Below are 24,165 nucleotides of genomic sequence, written 5' to 3' on the forward strand. Positions count from 1 at the left end.
ATATTTCTAAGTTGCAGAAACACAAAAAGGGAGCGAGACGACGAAGGAGCAGAGCAAACACATTGGAAGATGGGAAGCCGCTGGTGTTTAGGGATGGCTCCCGCCTCCATTTGCCCCCACTTGCTCCGCAGAGACACTGGCGGTACGCGTCCACTGATGAATGCCCCCCGGGTGTGGCTCTTGGGCCCCGAGTGACCCACCGTGTAAGTCAGCAGCCCTGACAGCGCTTGGCATGTCCAAAACCTCCCACTGGTCTCTCTCCTTTCGTCCGTGTTTCGTGGTCTCAAAACTGGCCCTCACCTCCACCTACCCACGTAACCTCTTGTTACCGCTTTAGAACACTGCAGCTGACAAGAGCCCTCCAGGGCGGCCGGCTCAATGCATCACTGGTCTTTAGAGCCCAGGGAGAAGACCAAGAGGACAAGAAGAAACGAAGAGGGGCTTCAAAATTAAGCAGTCCCTTAACTTTGACTATGTCAATGGGAACCTTCTTGAACTTGGGTAAGATAAAATGAGACATGAGCCAGTAAGCAATTCCCAGCATGTAATCCATCACCTAGTGCAAACCTCTCATCATTATTTTTTAGTTGGGTTCTGGTGGGCATCCAGAGGTTCGGGGCAAGAGGACAGAGCCCCATAGCCCCGCTTCTTCCTCCTCGACGAATAAGCTTCAAATAGGAAAATAAGTCATCCGGCTGGTCCTTATCAATCTCACACAAAACATTTTCAATAGAAGGTATTGGTTTGGGACTCCTGAAAGCCCCAGGGAAATTCATTCCGGCCTCTGGACTTGCATATCAATCACACACACTCACAGGTTAGAGGGAGGGAAAGCCAGGGTTGGAGTTTCCTCTGTGATGACACTATTTATTGTGAAGAGGGAGAATAAACAGAAAAAATATTCTACGTTCCCTCCCTTCTCTCTCTATTTATAACAGCAAAGAAACTAGAACTCAAAACTCAGTCTAGAGGACATGCACCATCACTCAGATGATCTCAATCAGTGACAGATGAGATCAAACTCAAAAGCATCTATGCCAAAGCTACCAAGCCATTCCAAACTTTGGGGTGTTTATTGCAGCCTTTTGTGGGCCCTGCCAATCTGAACCTTTGGAGCAAAGCAGGCCTTCTCCACAAACAGTTTAATAGGATTTGGAAAATAAGCATTTACTCCCCCAACAAATGGGAAACAGAAGCACGTGGCTCTGGGCAGGTGAAATCCCACTTCCATGAGCTACGCCCCAAGGTTTGAAGCTCTTGAAAATGAAGAGGGAGCAACTCCCCTGTTCAGTTATCCAATCTGCAGCTTAAAGCGCTATTGGACTATTCCTGAGGAAGGGGCCTCCCACGCACAGCCTAGGAGGAGCTACGGGGGAACCAGATACCTACTGTTGGTCTCCATGCACATCTATCCTGCAGCAAAATGTCAAAACAAGGGACAGCTGAAGAGATTTGGAAGAGTATCATTGCATTTCTCATAAGAGCAACACGAAAAGGAAAACAAGCATCAAATGCATGAGAGAGCTATCCCTTACGTGCAGGCTCTTAAACCTTTTTAAAACTCTTTTCAAGGGCAGCTCAAGGGGAAAATGTACCTGTGTGGCATTACAGCCATACTCGCTTTCATAAAAACCGTCTGAAATTTGGCAAATCCAGTTCTCTAAACGGATCAGCCATTCAAAGGCAGGTGATCCTGTGGGCCAGGGTTTCCGATCCATTCATTTTCCCCGCAACAAAGCAGGGAGGCCTGTGCAGTACCATCCCAGGGAGGCAAGGGAGCACAGAGCATGGGCCCCATTCCCTCCTGGTCCCGGTGCTCCACACTGTGACTCGTACTCATGGGGGGGCCTCCTCCCTCCCCCCACCTTCAAATCTCATGGGAAAGTGAGGACCCAGGTGGAGAAGAGACAAAAGAGCCTATGCTCATTCTTTTTTTGAAAAAAAATTTATATTTATATTTAAAATTGCTTTACGATAAAAACTAAACTGAAGACAGCATTATAAGGCTTTCTACTTTCCTTCTTTAGGAATTGATTTAGAAAAAGAAGAAGGCTTACCCATTTTTGAAATAGAGGACATGGGCTCTCTGTAGTCCTGTTTCTAGGAAAAAACCTAGTTCTTGATCGTGGGGAGCAGAGCCAGGCTTAGGACTTCTGTTTTGAATATTAGAAAGTATTACCTAGAAGGGGAGAAAATCGGAAAACTAATCAGATCCACATGCAAGCCTGCCTCCTTCAAACCCTGTCTCTAAATGCACTGCAGGACTTGAAAAAATAACTTCTGTATGCAAACATCAGTGCAAGGCACTGATGTAGAAGTGTAGCGATAAGAAAAGCAGAGAGAATGACTTCTGTGAGACAGGGAACAACTGCTAACCCCGGGCCACGTGTGGCCCTCCTGGCACTGAGGACAGAGGAGTGAAGGGTGCTGATGAGCGCACGGTGCCAGGAGAAGCATTAGAGGTGGAGTGGCTCTGCCGAAGGCCAGGATGTTGACAGAGAGGCTGAGTGACACAGAAGCCAGTCCAGCAATGGACAGAAACAGTCATCATCCACCAATGGCTGAGGTCACTGATGCGTGGCCCGTGGCTTCAGCCCTCCAGAGTTTGATGAGCTTCAGAAAGAGCTGGAAGGTGCCATGATTGGCACTGGCTCTGGAATTAACCAGAGAGGGCAAATTCACCAGGCTACAGAGCTGAGGCCTGTGGACTGGGCAGCAGCCACCTATTCTCAAGGGGAGAGTTGAGAAAAACCACCTCGACTCGCCCTCTCCCCAAACTTGACCTCTTGTCAGCAGATAACGAGGTTTTAAAGGTTGACGTGTTTAGCCCCGCCAGAAAGACTGCCAACTAGTCAAGAGAAAGGCTTGCAAGTTCAGGGGGATACAGTGAAGTGTAAACACTTAGCTATGGTTACAGAGGCTGCTCTCCTTAAACTCACAAGTCAAATAAAGCATTTATCAACCAGAAGCTACTGTGGCCCATTTTAAAACCACAGGAGTGCTCTCCAAACATGCTGCCAACATCTGCTGAGTCAGCAGCTCTCCAAAGATCCAGCTGTTAGCCAGACCCCAAATATTTTAGAGGCCTTGAAATTATTCTCCAAATGGAGCTGAAGGAATTGCTGGCTCTCTACCTTATGAGCTTTAGGGAGGGGAAAAAAAGTAGAAGACACACAATGAACAATACATTGTGGAACGAAAGCCAGGTGGGCAACCCTTGCCTTTGAACTACATCCCAGCACCTTATCAAAACTGCCTGGCTCCTTCTTGACTTAGCCCTTGGCTCTGCAAGTGCTAAGAGGTAGGTAGGTGTTCCTCCTGCCTCTGAGAACTGTCATTTTTGGCTTCACCCTCACCCATCCTCGAAGTGCTGGAGATGCACAGAGTGCGGTTCTGGGCCCTTGTCCTTCTCTGTGAAGTGTCTCTCAAGATGATCTCATCCACTCCTCAAAAATCAGCTACATGCTGCCGAATCCCAAATTTATAATCTCTAGTCCAGACTTTCCCAGACTCATATATCCAACTACTTCCTTGACATTTCCACTTGGGGGTTCAATGCTGAAACTTTAAAAAATTATCCTCCATTTGCTTTTGATAATAGTTTTAAAATTTTTTAAATGCCATGGTTATTTTAAAGTGAAAACAATGTAGTACAGTACAAAAAGAAAATTAAAAATCATCTCAAAATTCTACCACATAGAAATAGCCAGTGAACATTGATTGAACGATAACCCAGCTATCTCCATGTACGTATGTATCAAGAGGAGAGAAAGATAATAATCATTTTACAAACATTGAGATTGTTATACATACTGGTTTTAATTTTAAATTTAACAGGAGAAACTAAAGTGTGACCAAAGTAATCACTCAACCTCAGAAAAATGTGGTTTTTTTTACACATAGTTCATACATTTATGTCTCTCTAACGTTAAAAATATGTTATATTTATTACATGTATGCATGTGTGTTATATGTATGTGTATATAGACAGAAAGGCAGAGACAGGGAGACAAAGAAAGAGCCAGAGAAAGGACAGAAAGTAGGTCATTCTTTTATCTACACATTTCAACACTATACAGTATCTGCTGACCCAGAACAAAAATGAGGAAACTGACATATTCATACTACCTTCTCCTTTGCCTTCTCCTCAGCCTCTTACTTTTGTTATAGTACTGTTTTTTATTGCCAAGGTACCTAACAATTATGTTCTACTCCATAATTGTTTCTCATCAGTTCTATATCAAAATGCATTTGAGGGGCAAGATAGGGGTAGAGGATTAAGAGGTACAAACTAGTATGTATAAAATAAATATGCTACAAGGATATTTAGTACAACACAGGGAATACAGCCAATATTTTATAATAACTATAAATGGGATATAACCTTTATAAATTGTGAATCACTATGCTGTACCCCTAAAACATATAATACTGTACATCAACTATACCTCAATCAATCAATCAAATGCATTCATTGTTTCTTTAATTCTTTATTTTAAATTGATGCTTGCTTGGTGGAATACTGCCAAAAAGGGCTCGTGGATGCTACAGGCCCTGAATTCTTACAGGTGTAAGAATGTCTGTCTCTTGTCTCTGTTCCTCTAAACCTGAGACATTCAGGTATGACATTCTCAGATTTCCCACTTTCTCTCCCTCAGAACGTGGCAGACGATACTCCAGTCTTCCAGCACCGACAGTTGCTGTGGACAACTCGGAAGCCAGCCTTACTGGTCTCCCTGCAGACAATCTGCAAAGAGCAGTCCTTTTCTCCCTGAAGTCTAGAAGATCTACCAGGTGTTGTCTTGCCGTTCATCATTCTATGTCAGCTATTCTTGGAACACAGTATGAACTCTCAATCTAAAAATTCAGATCTGCAGTATCAAGTAAGGCACTGGACTCGGGCTGCCATTCTGGGTTCAAAGCCCAGCTCCACTACTATGGGCAAGTCACAGTCTCTAAAGTTTTCTCATTGGTAAAATGGAGATGGTAATAGAATTTTTCACTTAGTGAAGTCCTATGAACTAAATGGAATAATAAATGGATAGAACACTTAGCACAGTGTGTAGCAAGTGCTGAATAAAGCCTTACTTTGTTGAAGAATTTCTCTTTGATTATATAACTGCATTTTCTTATCTAGTCTGGTTTTTTCCATTTTCTTTTTCAGGAATACTAATTGTGTGCACTGTCTTAATTACTGTAGCTTTGTACAATAGAAAGTTAAAAGATTGGGAAGTGTGAGTCCCTCAACTTTGTTCTTTTTCAAGATTGTTTTGGCTCTTCTGGTCCCTTGCATTTCCATATTAATTTGTGAATCAGCTTATCAATTTCTGCAAAAAAGGCAGCTAGGATTTTAATGGGGACTGGGTTGAATTTGTAGATCAATTTGGGGAGTATTGTCATCTTAACAAATTAAGTCTTTTGTTCCATGAGTGTAGGACGCCTTTCCATTTATGTAGGTTTTCTTTCATTTCTTTCAACAGTGATTTGTAGTTTTCAGAGTATACGGTTTGAGCTTTTTATTATCCCAATGCATTTTAATCTTTTTGATGCTATTAGAAGTGGAATTACAATTTTAATTTCATTTTCAGATTGCTCATTGCTAGTGTATACAAATAAAAGTGATTTTTGTATATTGACCTTGTATCCTACAACCTTGCTGAAATCATTTATTATTTATAGTATTTTTTGTGTGAATTCCTTAGAATTTTCTATATACAAGATCATGTCATCTGTAAATATAGTTTTATTTCTTTTTTTAAAAATATTTTATTTTTTGGCTCTGTTGGGTCTCTCTTGCTGCACGCTGGCTTTCTCTAGTTGCGGCGAGCGGGGGCTACTCTTCACTGTGGTGAGTGTGCTTCTCATTGTGGTGGCTTCTCTTGCTGTGGAGCACGGGCTCTAAGCGTGCAGGCTCAGAGGGCTTCAGTAGTTGTGGCACGTGGGCTCAGTAGTTGTGGTGCACGGGCTTAGTTGCTCCACAGCATGTGGGATCTTCCCGGACCAGGGTTCAAACTCATGTCCCCTGCACTGGCAGGCGGATTCTTAACCACTGTGCCACCAGGGAAGTCCCTCCCTTTTCAATCTGGATGCCTTTTATTTCTTTTTCCTGCCTAATCTGATCTTGGAAGGAAAGCATCCACTCTTTCACCATTAGATATGTTGTTAGACATGGGTTTTCATGGATGCCTTCTATCAGGTTGAGGATATTAATTTCTTTTTTTTTTTTTAATTTTTCTTTACTTCTATTCCCAGTTTGTTGTGTGATTTTGTTATCATGGGGATTGTTGACTTTGCCAAATGAGTTCTCTGCATCTACTGAGATTATCATTATCATGTGGTTTTTGTCTTTTATTCTATTTATATGTTGTATTACATTCATTGATTTCCATACGTTAAATCAACCTTGCATTTCTGAAAAGAATCTCGCTTGCTGGTATATAATTCCTTCTCTATGCTGTTAGATTCAGTTTGCTGGTATTTTGTTGAGGATATCTGCATCTGTATTCATAAGAGATACTGGTCTCTGGGACTTCCCTGGTGGCGCAGTGGTTAAGAATCCTCCTGCCAATGCAGGGGACATGGGTTCGAGTCCTGGTCTGGGAAAATCCCACATGCCACAGAGCAACTAAGCCCGTGCACCACAACTACTGATCCTGTGCTCTAGAGCCCAAGTGCCGCAACTACTGGAGCCCACGTGCCTAGAGCCCGTGCTCCACAGCAAGAGAAGCTACCGCAATGAGAAGCCCGCACACCGCAACAAAGAGTAGCCCCCACTCACCGCGACTAGAGAAAGCCCACGTGCAGCAATGAAGACCCAACACAGCCAAAAATTAATTAATTAATTAATCAATTAATACAAAAAAAAAAGAGATACTGGTCTCATAGAATTAGTTAGGGAGTGTTTTACTCCTCTTCTACTTTCTGAAAGCTTCTATAGTACTGGCCTCATTTCTCCCTTAAACTGAATCTCTCTTCATTGAATTCACCAAGAAAGCCAACTTGACCTGTAGTTTTCTTTATGGGACGATTTTTAATGATAAAGTCAATTTCTTTAATTCATATAGGTACACTTGAGTTATCTATTCTTTCTTGAGTGAGCTTTGGTACTTTGTGTCTTTCAGGGAATTTGTCTATTTTCTATAAATGATCAAGTTTATTTGCATAAAGTTGGTCATAATTTTCCCTTACAGCCTTTCAATGTCTATAGATCTATAGAAGTGCCTCCTTTTTTCTGGGTATTGATAATTTGTGTCTTCTCTCTTTAATTCTTGTTCAGCTTATTAATAGTTTACACAAATTTTATTGATCTTTTCTAAGACTCCAGTTTTGGTTTCACTAGTTTTCTCTACTGTTTATCTGTTTTCTATTTCACTGATTTCTGTTCTAATCGTTCTTATTCCCTTCCTTCCGCTTATTTTGGCTTTAATTTGTTCATCTTTTTCTAGTTCCTTGAGTTGGAAATGTAGATCATTGATTTGAAATTTTTCTTCTTTTCTACTATACACATTTAATGTTATAAACTCTTCTATACATTTTGTTTTCTATATCTTGAATCGCTATTATTAGGTATACACACTTTTAGGATTATGTCTTGATGAATTGACTCCTTTTATTATATCTCCCTTTATCTCCTATAATATCCCTTGTTTCTAATTCTACTTTATGATATAATACAGTCACTCTAGCTTTGTTTTGATTATTGTTTGCATAGTGTGTAATTTTACCTTTTATCTACCTATGTTTTAATATTTAAATCATTTTCTTATAGATAGAAAATCTCTGCCTTTAAATTGGGGTGCTTAGACAATTTACATTTAATATAATTATTGACATGGTTGGAATCATCTTGCTAGTTTTTGTTTTATTGTCCCATATGTTCTTTGTTCCTTTTTCTCACTTTCTTCTTTTGTTTTTTTTTGGATTGATGATTCCATTTCATTTCCACTATCAACTGGTTAATTATGTCTCTTTCTTATTTTTTAGTGGCTGCCCTAGGGTTTATAATATAGATCTTTATAACATCTCTAAGTAATATTACGCCAATTCATATATAGTATAAACACCTGATAACAATATACTTCTATTTCCTCCACTATCTTTTTTGCTATTGTTGTCACACATTTTACTTCTATATTATAAATCCCATAATACATTGTTCATATTTTCGGTTTAGGCAGTCGATTATCTTTTAAAGAAATTAAACATAAGAAAGTCTTCTTTTTTTTTTTTTGCGGTAGGCGGGCCTCTCACTGTTGTGGCCTCTCCCATTGTGGAGCACAGGCTCTGGATGCACAGGCTCAGTGGCCATGGCTCACGGGCCCAGCTGCTCCGCGGCATGTGGGATCTTCCCAGACCAGGGCACAAACCTGTGTCCCCTGCATCGGCAGATAGACTCTCAACCATTGTGCCACCAGGGAAGCCCAACCATTTTCTCTTCAAATAGTTCTTCTGTTCCAGTTTCTCTCTCTTATCCTCTTGGGGCACCAAATACATATATGATATTTTCCCACAGCTCTTGGATGCTCTGTTCTGTTTTTTTCCCACTCTTTTTAATTTTCTTTTTGTGTTTCTCTTTGAATAATCTCTATTAACCTATCTTCATATGAAAGTTTTTTCTTAGCTCTTTCCAGTCTTCTAAAAGCTATCAAAGAAGTTCCTCATCTCTTATATCATGTTTTTGTTATTTCTAGCATTTTAATTATGCTTTTTTTATAGTTTCCTTCTCCTTGTTGAAATTCCCATCTGTTCCTGCATGTTGTATATCTTTTCCATGATATCCTTTAACATATAACTCATGGGTATTTTAAAGTTCCTATCAGATAGTTCCAATACCTGGGTCATTTCTGGGTTTGGTTTTGTTTATTGCTCGTCACAGTGATTTGTTTATTCCAGTTTGTGTGTGTATATATATGTATCTTATAGTTTTTTTTTTTTTTTTTTGCGGTACGCAGGCCTCTCACTGTTGTGACCTCTCCCATTACGGAGCACAGGCTCCGTACACGCAGGCCCAGTGGCCATGGCCCACGAGCCCAGCCGCTCCGTGGCATGTGGGATCCTCCTGGACTGGGGCACGAACCCATGTCCCCTGCATCGGCAGGCAGACTCTCAACCACTGTGCCACCAGGGAAGCCCTTAATTTTTTATTTATTGTTGACAATTGTGTATACAGAAATAAACTGAGTTAAATAATATTTACACTTGAAAATGTGTACCCCTTTTCTCTTATCAGGCCCTAAGTGTTGGGGATTGAGTCAACCTAGTCAGTAGTTGAGCTGGAGCTGGGTTTTATTGTTTCTATAGTTACCTCCAATGCACCACGGGCTTCAAACTCCTCCAGCATTGGGCTGCTAACTGTGGGACTTGGGATTCCAGAGGGTTTTCCTCAGTGTTTCTATCCCACCCTCAGTTTTTAGCAGTCTCTGTATGTTTGCACTACAGAGGAGTTCTCTCTCCACATTCATGCCTCTTTCCCAGTAGTAGTCTGCTGTTGCGTAGTACTTGGTGCTGTGTTTGTTATGTGGCTGGTGGTGGAAGGGAGAAATTCTTGGTTCTCCTGGTCCAGCCTCAGTCTTAAGAAGGGTCTCTATACCAGAACCTCAGGGATGGGGCTCATCTTCAAGGGCCCCTTTCTGGGCATCTCCCTCCTAGCTCCTGGAATGCCTTCCTGGGACAAAAGCCATATAACTTCTACCCCAGAGAAACTTTGAGCATGATTACACTCCTAGGAGTCCAGATTCAGCCCAAAACTGAAGCCTCTATTTATCACTCCATCTTATAAATACAGCTGGTCCTGTATCCACGGGTTCCACACCTGCAGATACGGAGGGCCGACTGCACTACGCCATATTACATAAGGGACTTGAGCATCTGCAGATTTTGGTATTCACAGGGGGTCCTGGAACTAATCCCCTACAGATACCGAGGGGCGACTGTAACGTCATCCAGCCAGCTGCCCAAATCAGACACTAGGGATTGAGCCTTGAGACCTTGACACTCTCTCACATCTAATCTATTACTATTTTCCTCCTAATTATTTCTCAAATGTCTGTATATATCCATTTCCACAACCATAACTTTCATCAAAGCTACCATCACTTCCTGTTAGATTTCTACAGCAGCCTCCTAAATACAGTCTCCATGTCCTCTCTTGCACCTTAACTTCCTTTCCACCTTCCACAAGCAGCCTGAATAATTTTTTAAAACACAGTCTGGATCGTGTTACTCTTATGCTCTTTCTCACCTCTCATATATCAGCTTGATTGTCATTTCTCAGAAGGGCCTTCCCTGAGCACTAACATAAAGCAGGCCTGCCTCTATTATTCCCTCCCACAGCATCCTATTCTATTCCTTCAATGCATTTATTAATTTTGTGTGTGTGTGTGTGTGTGGTACATGGGCCTCTCACTGTTGTGGCCTCTCCCGTTATGGAGCACAGGCTCCAGACGCGCAGGCTCAGTGGCCATGGCCCACGGGCCCAGCCGCTCCATGGCATGTGGGATCCTCCCGGACCGGGGCACGAACCCGTGTCCCCTGCATCGGCAGGCGGACTCCCAACCACTGCGCCACCAGGGAAGCCCTATTAATGTATTTTTTACTTGATTATTGGCTGTCTCCCTCCATGGTGCTGCACCTTCTGCAAAGTCAGGGGCCATGTCTATTCCATTTACTAATATATCCAGTGTCTACTGCAGTGTCTGGGACAGGGTAAGCATTCAATATACATAGTAAATGTAGTAAATGAATAAAACACATAGTAAATGAATGAATGAATAAATTTGCAGGGCCAATAAGAAATGCAAGGAAAAAAGCAATAAGAAAATAACCTATTCTGCATTAGGCACTATGTAGGTACATAGACTATCTCATTTATTCTCCCACAAAAACCCACTGAGACGCACACTATTACCCTCTCTTTACTGAAGGCGAAACTGAGACTTTGCTCCACTGAGCAAGCTGCCCAAATCACATGGCTAACGAGTGTTAAGGCTGGTGTTGAAACTCAGGTCTACCTGACTCTGCAGTCTGACTCCTCTCCCTTTGTCCTATTAGTCTGCATTTGCTTGCAGAACAAAGTCCAAAAGACAAGGTCAGGGCTGCCAGGATGAGTCAGGATGGGAAAAATGCAAGGTGGATGAGAGAGGGAATAGCTTAACTCAGAGTTTGCCCTGAAGTCTAAGTATCTTGGATTTAATCCCTTCCTCACAAAGAGCCTCTAACACATGGGCCTGGGCAGGAGCATTGTTTGGCAGTGTTGAAGCCACCACTTTTTCTGTGGATAAACACTTCCCTGTGAGAGGACTGCCAACAAGTATCCTTAACAAGTACAGCCTGCTTGGGCAAAAGCACACACCCAACACCTGAGGAAGCATGACAGAAAGTGGGCTGGGGCCAAAGATTTTAGGTCAAAAGGCCCAGGTTCAAGGTCTGGTTCTGACATTCCTCACCACTTGTGGACTTAGGACAACTCCTTTGATCTCTCAGATCTTCACTGTTTTCATCTGATTAATGGGGATAATAATATATACCTACATAATTGTTATGAACTGCAAATGAGAAACTCAATGAGCATGTAAACACTATAACCCTTACTGGAGATATATTAAAATATCACCTTCAAGTAGGAACAAAATAAGGATACTTTCCACCACCTTTATAATAACATTGTTTTAGAAAAGTCTGGAGATAGGGCATGAAAGAGAGATAAAGTGGAAAACACTAGAAAGGAAGAAAGAATAATGACAAAAATCATTCCTCTGCCATATGTTCATAGCCTTAGAAAAATGAAAAGAAACAACTCTATTTTTATGGAGGAGTTCAGTATCGTGGCTGATAACCCTGTATTCCTATCCTTGTCAGCCTTCAAGGTTCAGCTCAGGTGTCATCTCTTCCAGGAGCCATCCCTGAACTTCCGCACGGGTCCAAGACCCTTCTCTGGGCTTGCAGAATTCTCTGAGCGTTCCCCACCAAAGCAGCCCACGTGCTGTTTATGGACCTGTGTCCTCAGAAAACAGTAAGTTTCCCGAGGACATGCTCTGTGGCTTATTTCTTCTAGTGCCCCTGGTGTCAAGCACAGTGTGCAGAACAAAGAAGGCACTCATTAAATATTTTTGTAATGGAATTTTAAAAACCAAAGCATTGCTATATGTGAAAATACAATGAAAAAAATGATCCTATACGCGAAGCAATACAAATAGAAAAGATCTGGGAATACAATCCATCTACTGAAGTCTGTAAAACAAAAATCTTGCAAAATGGAAAGAGGTATCATGGTCACAGGTGAGTAAAGACTAAATATAATTCTCCAAACCAATGTATAGCGTTAATAAAAATTTGACCAAATCCCAATTATTCTAAAATGCATCTAGAAATACCAACAGAAAAGGACAAAGGGTATTCTGAAAAATAAGTAGTTACTAATCCCTTCAGATGTTAAAACATATCATAAAGAAGCACTTATTAAACAGTGTCACACTGGTGCAATGTAAGATTAGCAGAACAAAATAGGAAAGTTCAGAAATTACTGTTGTGTCTAAAATTTTATTAAATGACTTAAAATACATAACAGAAAATATGAAAAAAGAAAGATAAGATCATCTTAAAGTGGTACTGAAGTTTGAGGAAAACATTAGAGTCATATCTAATATCATACACCAAAATAAATCTCTCCAACAAGATTTGAAAATTAAAAGTTTTTTTTTTTAAAATGGAAAATGGTTGAAAGCTTTTTATATCCTAGAGAAGATTTATCTCAGTACTTCAGCTTTAAAACAATGAAATAAATATAATAAAAAGATAATCAGATTCAACTAATATATATAATAGGTTTAAAATGTATGAACAATTTAGAAATGGAAAAGTACTGAGTGGGAAATCATTCAGAGCAAACATAATAATGGGTTAACATATTTATGGTATAAAAGCTTTATTCAAATTATAAGAATAATACGACATCTTAAAACCAGAGAGAAAGTATAAACAAACAAAAAGGAAATATAACAAGGTTAAACATAAAGTTATCATATGACCCAGCAATTCCACTCCCAGGAATATACTCAAGAAAAATGAAAACATTTGTCCACATGAAATCTTGTATACAAAAAGTTATAGCAGCATTATTATAATAGCCCAAAGTAGAAACAACCCAAATAATAAACGATAAAATAATGAATGGATAAACATAATGCAGTATCGCCATACAATGGCATATTATTTGGCAATAAAAAGAAATGAAGTACCGATGCGTGCTGCAACGTGAGAACATTACGCTGAGCCAAAGAAGCCAGTCATAAAAGACCACATGTTGTATGGTCTGATTTACAGGAAGTGTCTAGAATATACACATCTATAGAGACTGGAGAAATTGGAGGTAAATAGGGAGTGACTGCTAATGCGTACAGGGTTTCTTTTGGGGGTGATGAAAATGTTTTGAAATTAAGTATTGGTGATGGTTGCACAACTCTGTGACTATATTAAAAACCACTGAATTGAATACTTTAAATGGGTAAATTCTATGGTATGTGAATTATATCTCAATAATGCTGTGATTTTAAAAAAAGAAAAGAAATATAGCTAGTAAGCAAATAGATGGAAAAAATTTCAACCTGACTGATAGTCAAAGAAATGCAGGCCAAAATGGCAAAGTACTGTTTTCACCCAGCAAATCAGCAAAGTAACTTAGAAACAAATGCAACCCCGTCAAGATTGCGAAGCAACCACTACTCTCCTGTATGGCCAAAGGTATAAGATGTTAGTATGACTTGTAGGAAGCAATTGGATACAATATATAGTAACGAGAATGTTAAAAATGTCCCGACTTCTGGGAATTTGCCCTTAGGAAACAAAGCAAAACAAGGGAAAAGCTACCTGAAGGAAGCTGGCACCAGAGCAGTATAAAAACAGGCTATACCCAACTATAAGTGAATTATACCATAGAGGCCATCCACTTGGTAAAATATTACATAACCATGACAACACTTTGAAGTTTTGATGTAATCTTGAGTGAAAAAAGACAGATATAGGCCCCTTTAATGCTATAAAATTATGAGGGCAAAGACTGACCAAGAACATACAAAAATAAAAATAAGCTACTGTTCTTTACTGGTTTCCAGGCTTTTCTAACTCAGCTTTAAGTGTGCTGTAGCCTCCTTTCCCAGCCAGTCAGATGGCAGCCTCAAAGTCGGAGCAACATACTGGCCAGTCAGTTTCTTGACATTTCTTTAAGGAAGTAGTTTATTCAGATGCACTACATTAAGCCATGACCTATAACCTGCTGCTTCAGCTTAAGTGAAAAGGCAGGGATTGGGAAGGAGAAGAGAAGGGAGAATCCATCTTTTTTTCATGGTCTCATGTTTTAGACCCTAAAGCACAGCCACATGGACCTCCAGAGTCACACCCTGCCTTCCGTGTCAGTAGCCCTGAGTACTTTTCTTAGGACATCTTGTTTGAGTTCAAGACACACAGTAACCTTAATCTAATCCAGTTGTGAATCCAACGTCTCAGCTGTGTCACTGCAAGTTCTTCCTGTGGGGAGGACAGAATCCACTCAAGGACTGACCACGATGACCAGTGAACGGCTCCTGATGAACAGATGAAGTCTAGGCTGGGCCCTGCAACATTTGGGCACCAGCTGTTTCTTAACACTTCAACGCTGAAACAGCCCATAAAAAAAACTATGGGTGTCCCATAATTTAGCATTAACTTCTTTTCTAAAATAGGGTGTAAAGAAATGAACTGTCAGCAGAAGGTAAGGTTCCACCCTGGCGTGGCTTCTGCTCAAGAAAGCCATACCCAGCTGGCTGGCTGATGCATGCAAAGGACAGAGACAGGATGATTTCATTTGCCAAAAGCAGGGCTCATATTATGATATTCGAGGGTGAAGTCATCTTTATTCCTATCATTGCACCTTTAGAAGCTTCTTGTGGGGCAGATAACTTTATTTACTGTTGGTGTAATGCCACCATCCAAAGATAAACTAATCAAGGTCAACCTATGTCATGTCCATCTATTCTAATTTGGTTTGCTTGATTAAATTATTCTATATGCATAATTTTGGAGGTATTTCTCATTCCCCTTCAGAGAACAAACTATCAGAGAAAATTATTAGCAGATGTCTCTGTGACCCTAATGTAACAAGGACAACACTAAACAAATATTCAATGCACACGGCTTTCAGGTATTCAAATTTCCTTTGGCCCTGCCTCCCTGTTTGGAACAAGGAGGGAGAACAGTACGTGGAAAGCTCCTATCATACTGGGTGGAGAACACTGGTGGCTCACTGGTTTTCTTCCCCAGACAAGTCAGGCAGTATTAATCCCGCCATGAAAATGGAAAGCTGAAGCACACAGATATAAACGATTGGACCAAGGTCAAACAGCCGGGGTGAACAGAGATTCAGAACCCGGATATGATATGGGGACTCTAGGCAAGATGGTGTTCCATTAGCTTCCAGGCAAGAAATGGAAAACCAAATTCTCCTGAAAAAATTACTCCATAAATATCTCTTTAAAATTATTTAACACTTTTAATAAAACAGCATGTCTAAAATACTCCATATTTTCATCTAAATATCTGAAATCTTCGAAGGTGAGGAAAGATTCCACCGCCAGGTGACACAGGAACAGATAATGACAATAAAACGAACATTTAATGTGTGCTAAACATGTACTGGGAACAACATGAGTTGACCCAATTTATGCTCACATCAGCCTTACAGCAATTATTATTGCTATTTTACAGCTGAGGTTCAGAGGCACAGAGAGGTTGAGTAACTTGCCTGATGTTCCACAGCTAAGAGGTGGCAAGGCCAGGATCCCAACGCCGGCGTCACTTAACCCCTGGGCCCTGCTGCCTCTCCCAACTTAACTTAGCCGCCTGGAGGGGAAGCCAAGGTCAGCCCCCTTTCTGAAGAGCCCCCGCCCTTCAGGAAACAAACAACACGCCCCCGCCCTTCAGGAAACAAACAACACTAACGTTGCTAAACATACCCACTCTTAGAGAAACTAGAAGAGGAATGCGGCTGCAGCAGAAACAAATCGATGGTTCCAGATTATGAAAAAACATTTTCCACAATACTCCAAACTGTGCTCAAAAGTTCTCCTCAAATTTTATCCTTGCTAGTGAATGACATTAAGAGGCAACACATAAATAAAATGCCAAAAGGTCCCGGCAAACAGAAGTTTCTTCGCTTTAGAATGGCTGGGAAATGAGGGGAAAAACCACTGAAAGACTGTCTTTGCCCAGCAGAACAAACACAGGGACAGTGTGTGGGGTTTTCTACTTAAAGGGCTACCTACCCAGAAAAGCAAAGCACTATTTACCTAAGCTTGCCCCAGTCTTTTGCTTCCTTCAGATTTTATTTTCCTAACATTTGTTTTCAATTTAGCATAATTCTTAAAAGTCACTTAAGTTAAAGGAAGAAAAAAAAGGCCAAACAGGTATCTTCCTCTGCATGGCATCATTGTCTTGCCTCATAAAAACCCCTGAACTTCCACCAAGCCCAGTGGTCACTTAAGGAAGGTCATTTTTCCCCTAGACTTCTAATTAGTCACAGATAATTTATTGAGCATCTACTACAGTCAAAACAGATGTTTCATTCATTCAATTTCTCTCATTGCTAATATCCCAGCTTCCTGGATCTGGGGAGACCCAAAGTGGTTTCCCATGAAGGAAAACTCAGACTGGAAAATCAGAGCCAGAAATGTGAAAGTCATCTTATATATACCCTGAAATTGAACCATACACTGAGTGAGGCTGCTTCCCCACACTACTAAGAGCTATGGCTTGCTTGGTCAAATACTTATTGAGCACTTTCTACATATAAGGGTGTAAGAAACTACGGGGTTCCACATTTATTGGCAGTGGCCTGGGATAATGAAGTAAGTGATGCTGAACTAGGTGTCAGAAGAGCTGAGTTCTAATCTTAGCTTTGGCCCTAACTTCCTGTGTGTCCTTGGGGGTCTCCCTTTCTGGGCCTCCATTTTTTTCTCAAAATCTAACATCCTATGATCACTGTTTCCTCAAAACCACGAAAAATATTTATTTTAAATCCTACGATTATGAGAGTCTCCTTTCTGGTCTGGCTAAAGAACCCAGTGGTGAATAGGTGGTTATAAAGGAACACAACAGGAAGTACATCTAGATCTGCCAATTCCCACATCATTAAAGACACACATAACACATGAACCTCCTTTCTCCCAGCCAGGAGAAGGCAGCCCCAGCGTGACAACAGAGAGTAAAATGCAAAATAAGGTCCTCTAAGTGGCAAGGACTGTGGGGTCCACAAGAACAGCTTAGCTGGCATAAGCAGACTTCTCAGCTGCCCAGCACTGGCCATCAGGGAGGTAGACAAAGAAAATCATGCAGATTTTAAAATCAAGCTGCATGACCATTTCTCTAAAGATCGTACCATCAGTTCTGAATAACAAATAATTCCTTTCTCATAGAACAACATTTTGGCAAGACAGCCAAATATATTCCTGAATTCCTGGATATCGTGAACCATGATGTATAAACCATTCTGGTATGGGCCAGGCCAGACACCACTCCCATCATCCTCTCCCCCTCTTCTCTGTGGCTCTCACCCTACTCTCCCTGCTCTTGAAAGGTAATTCTGATCCTTGCCACCCACATCAACACACTACAAAAAGATTTCTATGAAAGAAACTACTTCCAGTCTGTACACTTATAAAATAACAAAAACTATCAAGACTTTGGTAGTCCCTCTCTATTCCAATCCTTAAGGAAACAGAGAACCCATAAGTTGATGGGAAACAAGATTCTGACCATTTTCAAAAAGTCTCACAGAACTTCTACTCATTTTAAACAATCTCACAGGATGCACCTCTGGGTCCGAAAGGGGAAATATCAGGATCCAGCCTTGGTTAGAACACCAGGAAGCTCTGCAAGGGGCAGACTTGACTAGGAGCTATTGTTTTTAGTAAAAATAAGTGTCAATTACCAAGAATCCAATTCGTTTCTGAATCTGGGCTAAATGCCTTTATTTAAACGACCTTTTACAATGCCCACAAGAACTCCATGAAGTAGGAACCATTATTATGCTCCTTTTACAGACAGGAAAATTAACGCTGAGAAGTGAAGGAGGTAACTTAGTGAAGAGCAGAGCCAAAGACAGCGATCCTTCTGAACAGACAAATTGCCCAAGCTCCCCAGCCTCATCCAGCCTTCAACGTCCTCTGTCTGAGGGCGTGAGCTCAGGGTGCCTTGCTCACTCGTTCTCTCCTCAGATGGCCCTCTGATCAGCTTCTGGTTTCATTCCCCACAGCAGAGGCAAACCACTGACTGCTGGGAGAAAACCCAGATGGTCTCAAGGAACACAGCCTGCTCCAAGCAGGTTGGTTGAGAGTCCCCAGCAGCCCTTTGGCATGACCATTGAGGTAAAGCCTCCCAAACTCCAGATGTACCCTGCGTTGGTACAGAATCCACACAAGTACAAAGGAAGCTCAACCTGTTTTGCCCATGAGAACAGGAATGAGTAGCCAGCTTCGGGGCACTGAGGGTATAAACAGATGCATAGTGTCATTTCTGCTCAGAGGATGTTAAAATGCTTCCCAAACATTGATCCATCTATTTTCACAAGGTGCCACCTTTATTTACCACCAATTTACCACCATATTCTCCATAGCATTAAAGAACAGAAGCAAAGCTTTGCACCCAGAGACAGACAAGCTGAAGGCTTCCAGAGGCTGACCACAGTTCTGTGAGATCTGATTTGAAATTTTAAAAACTTATCAACTGAACGAACACATGGTCCTCACTTACCCTTTCTATCTCTTGGAGGTACAGGAGTGCAATGTCCCCTGCCTTCTCATAACACGTGATGACATCCTGTTCCCGATCCACAAGGAGATTACTGGTAGAAGAAGAAATAGGCAACTTCTCTAAACAAAGTCCTAAAAAAAAAATCAACATACAAAAACTGGGTAAGTTGTTTTTCATGGGGCTTAATTTTTTTTTTTTTTTTTTTTTTGCGGTACGCGGGCCTCTCACCGCTGTGGCCTCTCCCGCTGCAGAGCACAGGCTCCAGACGCACAGGCTCAGCGGCCATGGCTCACAGGCCCAGCCGCTCCGCGGCACGTGGGATCTTCCCGGACCGGGGCACGAACCCGTGTCCCCTGCATCGGCAGGCAGACTCTCAACCACTGCGCCTCCAGGGAAGCCCCATGGGGCTTAATTTTTTAATATTGCTCTAGAGGGCCAGATAATATTAGAGAAGCAGATACTCTGCCCTCTCTCTTTAAGGACAAAAGGGAACAGCAAAATGGAGTACCAAAAAGAATATCCATAAGTTTCAGATGAAGGAGGCCCCTATATATACAGAAAGCACCATTTGACTTTGATATCCAGGTTGAGAATTTGATCGGGTACTTCACCATGATTCCATTCAGATCTAACAGAGCTTCTCATTCAAGTATGTCTCAAGGTCCTTAAAGAATTTTTTAAAGTAAGTACAGGTAGGCTCACAGCACAATACTAGGTACAGAGTATCTTCTGTCCCATGATGTACACTTAACCGATTGAACACAAAACATTTCTAAATGCTCTCAGGAGCCTCAGTTACCAGGAAAATCTTCCAACTCTCAGCCCTAGAGTTCTGTAGTGATGACAACACCCCAAGCCACCTCTCAGTTCCAGGCCAAGAAAACACCCAGAACATTGCTGTGTGGGCACATCTTGGGAGATGGAGGGGTTACTCTTTGCCAAGAGAGAGTTCAGGGCTGGGACGGGATATGAAAGCATGAAAGACTGAGAAACAACAATGCTGAGAGGAGCAGCTGTTGTGTAAACCGAGCACCAACCTCAGCCCCTGCTCTGGGCAACCAGGCTGGGGCACGTCGGGCTCCAGGTCCCCGCCTGCAATTGGAGGCAGAGAGGGAGCCCCGCGGGGAGGGTTTCTGCTGTGTCAAGTGCCCTGGGGTACCGGGAAACACACACTGCACACGTTCACTCCACGCACGAGGGTGCGAGAAGCTTCAATGCGGACACAGTCCGGCTCTGCAGCTGGAAGGGGCCAGAGAGGTCCCTGGGAAAGCCACTCATTTTATAGACGAAGAAGCTGAGAGCCATCATGGTAAAGTAAGCGACTTGCCCAAAATCTGACAGGCAGTTAACAGCACAGCAGGAATGAGAACCCAGGTCTGGGGCCTCCCAAGCAACACCTGTCAAGTGAGCTGCTGGCTTTCAGAGCAGACACCACCGCAGAGGGGACCAAACACACCAAACGCCAGCAAGTGACCCAGAGCCTCCCATGCATCACTCTGAGAAGGGCCTCCTCCAAGGTGCTCTTATCAAACTGTGACAGTCCCTCCAGGCTGTAGAAGGTGATAGGAGGTGGTCGTACTGCATGGGAAGGAGAAACCACTTCCATCCACAGGGAGCCCACAGCTGAGGACAGTGTGCCGGGGAGCTCAGAGGTGACCACGTTGTCACAGAAGGTGCGGATCGGCCAAAGATTTTGTTACTGTTTAACAGCTATATTGAGGTTGCGCTTTTTTAATGTTTCATCATGATTTCTTTTGTTTTTATTGACTCTTACTTTTTACTAACTAAAGTCCATCGTTTACATTAGGGTTCACACTTAGGGTTGTGAAGTTCTATGAGTTTTAACAAATGCATGGTGTCATGTATCCACCATCACAGCATCGTACAGAATTGACTCACTGCCCTAAAATTGTGCTCTATCCCTCTAGCCCTCCTCCTGAACCCGTGGCAACCACTAATCTTTTTACTGTCTCTACAGTTTTGCTTTGTCCAGAATATCATATAATTGCAATCATCCAGTAGGTAGCCTTTTCAGATTGGCTTCGTTCACGTAGAAATATGCTTTTAAGCTTCCTTCATGTCTTTTTGTAGGCAGATAGCTAACTTCCTTTTGTCGTTAAATAACATTCCATTTATTCATTATTTAAAGGCACCACGGTTGCTTACAAGTTTTGGCAATTATGAAGAAAGCTACTATAAACATTCACGTGCAGGTTTTTGTGTGGACATAGACTTCAACTCAATTGGGTAAATACCAAGAAGGGGAACTGGTGGATTGTATGGTGAGAATGTGTTTGTAAGAAATAGCTAAATAAATATATTTAATTTACAGATAGCTTTGTAAGAATAAATATTATTGGGTTGGCCAAAAATTTTGTTTGGGTTTTTCTATCAGATCTTATTTTTAGCTTTATAAGGAACTACTAAACTGTCTTCCAAAGTGGCTGTACTATTTTGCATTCCCGCCAGCAATGAATGAGAGTTCCTACTATTCAGCATCCTTGTCAACACTTGGTGTTATCAGTTTTTTGAATTTTAGTCATTCTAGTATGTATAGGGGTGTCTCACTGTTGTTTTAACTTGCAGTTCCCTAATGGCATATGATATTGATCTTTTCTTACGCTTATTTGCCACCTGTATACCTTCTTTGGTGAAACGTCTGGTCAGATCTTTTGCCCTTTTTTCGATTCAGTTGTTTGTTTTCTTACTGTTGACTTTTGAGTTCTTTGTATATTTTGGATACGTGTCCTTTATCAGATATCTATTCTGTAAATATTTTCTCGCAGTCTGTGACTTTTCATTCTCTTAACAGTGTCTTTCACAGAACAGAAGTTGTTAGTTTTAATAAAGTCCAACCTATCAATTTTTTATTTCAAGGATTGTGCTTTTGGTGTGGTCTCTAAAACGCCACTGCTAAATCCAAGGTCACCTAGGTTTTCTCCTATGGTATCTTCCAGAAGTTTTATAGTTTGGCATTTTACATTTAGGTCTACAATCCATTTTGAGTTGATATTTGTGAAAGTTATAAGGTTTTTGTCTATATATATATATATATATATATATACACATATATATATATACACATATATATATATATATATGTGGCACGTGTATGTTCGTTTGTTCCAGCACTATTTGTTGAAGAGACTACCTTTCCCCATTGAATTGCCTTTGCTCCTTTGTCAAAAATCAGTTGATTATAGTCGAGTAGGTCTATTTCTGGGCTCTCTATTCTGTTCCACTGATTTTTTTGGTCTATTCTTTCACCAATATTATGTGTCTGGATTACCAGTATACAGTATATCATTTTTTAAAAATAGCTCTACTGAGAGATAATTTACATGCTATAAAATTCACTCATTTTAAGTAAAATTCAACATTTTTTAAATAAACTCATAGAGTTGTACAACCATCAACACAATCCAGTTTAAGAACATTTCCATCATCCCCAAATGATCAAATGATTGATTGCCCAAATCAATCTCTATTCTCAGCCCCAGCCTCAGGCAACTGTTAATCTGCTTTCTGTCTCTGTAGATTTACCTTTTCTGGACACTTCATAAAAACAGAATCATATAATATCTGGTCTTTTGTGTCTAACTTCTTTCACTTAGCATAATGTTTTCAATGTTCCTCCAAGTTACAGCAATACTCCATTTCTTTCTACTGCTGTATGGATATAGTGCATTTTATCTGTCCATTTGCCAGTAATGGGCATTTGGGTTGCTTCCTTTTTGGCTATTATGAATAATGCTGCTATGAACATTCAGGTATAATTTTCTTGTGTGAACATATATTTTTAATTCTCTTGGGTAAATACCTAGAAGTGGAATTGTTGGGTCAGATAACAAATTCACTTTTAACTGTTTAAAAAACACTTGTTTTCCAAAGTGGCTATACCATTTTACATTCCCACCAGCAACTTATGAGGATTCCAGTTTCTCCACATTCCTGTCAATACTTGTTCTTGTCTGACTGTTTTGTTATAGCCATCTAAGTAGGTGTGAAGTGGTATCTCATTGTGGTTTTGATTTGCATTTCCATAATGACTAATGATACTGACTTTTCATGTGCTTATTTGTTATCCATACATCTTCTTTGGTGAAATGTCTATTAAAATCAGTATTGAGTTTTCTGACCTATGCACAGAGTATGTCTCTTCATTTATGTAGGTCTTCTTTACATCTCTGAGCAATGGTTTGTAGCTTTCAGTGTGCATGCCTTGCAAACCTTTTGTTAGATTTAAGTATTTCATATTTATTATGCTGTTGTAAGTGGTATTGTTTTAATTTTCATTTCCTTTTGTTCATTGCTAACATATAGAAATACAATAGATTTTTGAATAGTGATCTTATATTCTGTACCCTTGCTAAATTCACTTATTAGTTCTACACAATCATGTTGTTTGCAAATAAAGACAGTTTTACTTCCCCCTCTCCAATCTGGATGCCTTTATTTCTATTTATTGCCTTATTGCCTTATTGCACTGTCAAGAACCTCCAGTACAACACTGAATAGAAATGGTAAGAGCAGACATCCTTATCTTATTACTGACCTAAGGGAGAAAGCACTTAGTCTTTCACATGAAGTTTGATGTTAACTATCAGATTTTCATAGATGCCCTTTATTAGGTTGAGGAAGATCCCTTCTACACCAATTTTGCTAAGAGTTTATATCAAAAATGGATGTTGGATTTCCTCAAATCCTTTTTCTGTGTCTATGGGTTGTTCTCTTTTATTTAATCTGGTGAATTAAATCGACTGATTTTCAAATATTAAACCAAACTTCCTTTCCTGAGATAAACCCTATTGACCATGATGTATTAGCCTTTTTTTATATTTTTAGATTTGATTTGTTAAATTTCTGCTTGGAATTTTTTCATCTATGTTCCTGAGGAATATTTGTCTACAGATTCCTTGTAATGTCTCTGTCTGGTTTTGGGATTAGGGTAAGTCTTAACCTCATAAAATGACTTGAGAAGTATTCTCCTCCCTTCAGTTTCCTGGAAGAGTTCGTGTAGAATTACTATTTTGTTCTTAAATGTTTGGTAGAATTTACCAGTAAAGCCATCTGGACCTGGAGTTTTCTGTGTGGAAGCTTTTTAACTATAAATTCCATTTCTTTGATATACGGTTGTTCAGATAATCTCTTTGTTCTTAAGTGAGCTTTGGTAGTTTACATCTTTTAAGTAGTTTGTCCATTTCTTCTGAGTTGTCAAATGTATTGGTATAGTGTTGTTTATAATGCTCCCTGATCCTTTTAGTATCTGTAGAATCTCTAATGGTGACATCTCTCTCATTCCTGATGTCGGCAGTTTGTGTCCTCTATTTTCATCCTGAACAGTCTAACAGTTTATCGGTTGAACAGTTGAAATTCTCATTGAGATTT

At 40.7% G+C, this 24,165-nt stretch overlaps 1 protein-coding gene across 8 annotated transcripts in view; it reads right to left on the reverse strand.

Moving 5' to 3' along the window:
• Positions 1-24,165, reverse strand: part of TTC7B (tetratricopeptide repeat domain 7B) — a 237,889-nt gene that overhangs the window by 162,053 nt on the left and 51,671 nt on the right. For 7 of the 8 annotated variants that reach the window (XM_027120327.1, XM_027120321.1, XM_027120319.1 and 4 more), the window contains exons 4-5: positions 18,778-18,908; positions 2,058-2,179 (exon numbers count right to left, since the gene is read on the reverse strand). In XM_027120327.1, coding sequence (XP_026976128.1) covers positions 2,058-2,179; positions 18,778-18,908 — 253 coding nt within the window. The remainder of the gene's footprint in view (positions 1-2,057; positions 2,180-18,777; positions 18,909-24,165) is intronic. The other variant, XM_027120324.1, reaches the window with a different exon arrangement.

This window comes from Aethalodelphis obliquidens, unplaced genomic scaffold (assembly GCF_003676395.1).
Source record: "Aethalodelphis obliquidens isolate GAN/ISIS:26980383/991018 unplaced genomic scaffold, ASM367639v1 scaffold21, whole genome shotgun sequence".
Taxonomy (NCBI): Eukaryota; Metazoa; Chordata; class Mammalia; order Artiodactyla; family Delphinidae; genus Aethalodelphis; species Aethalodelphis obliquidens.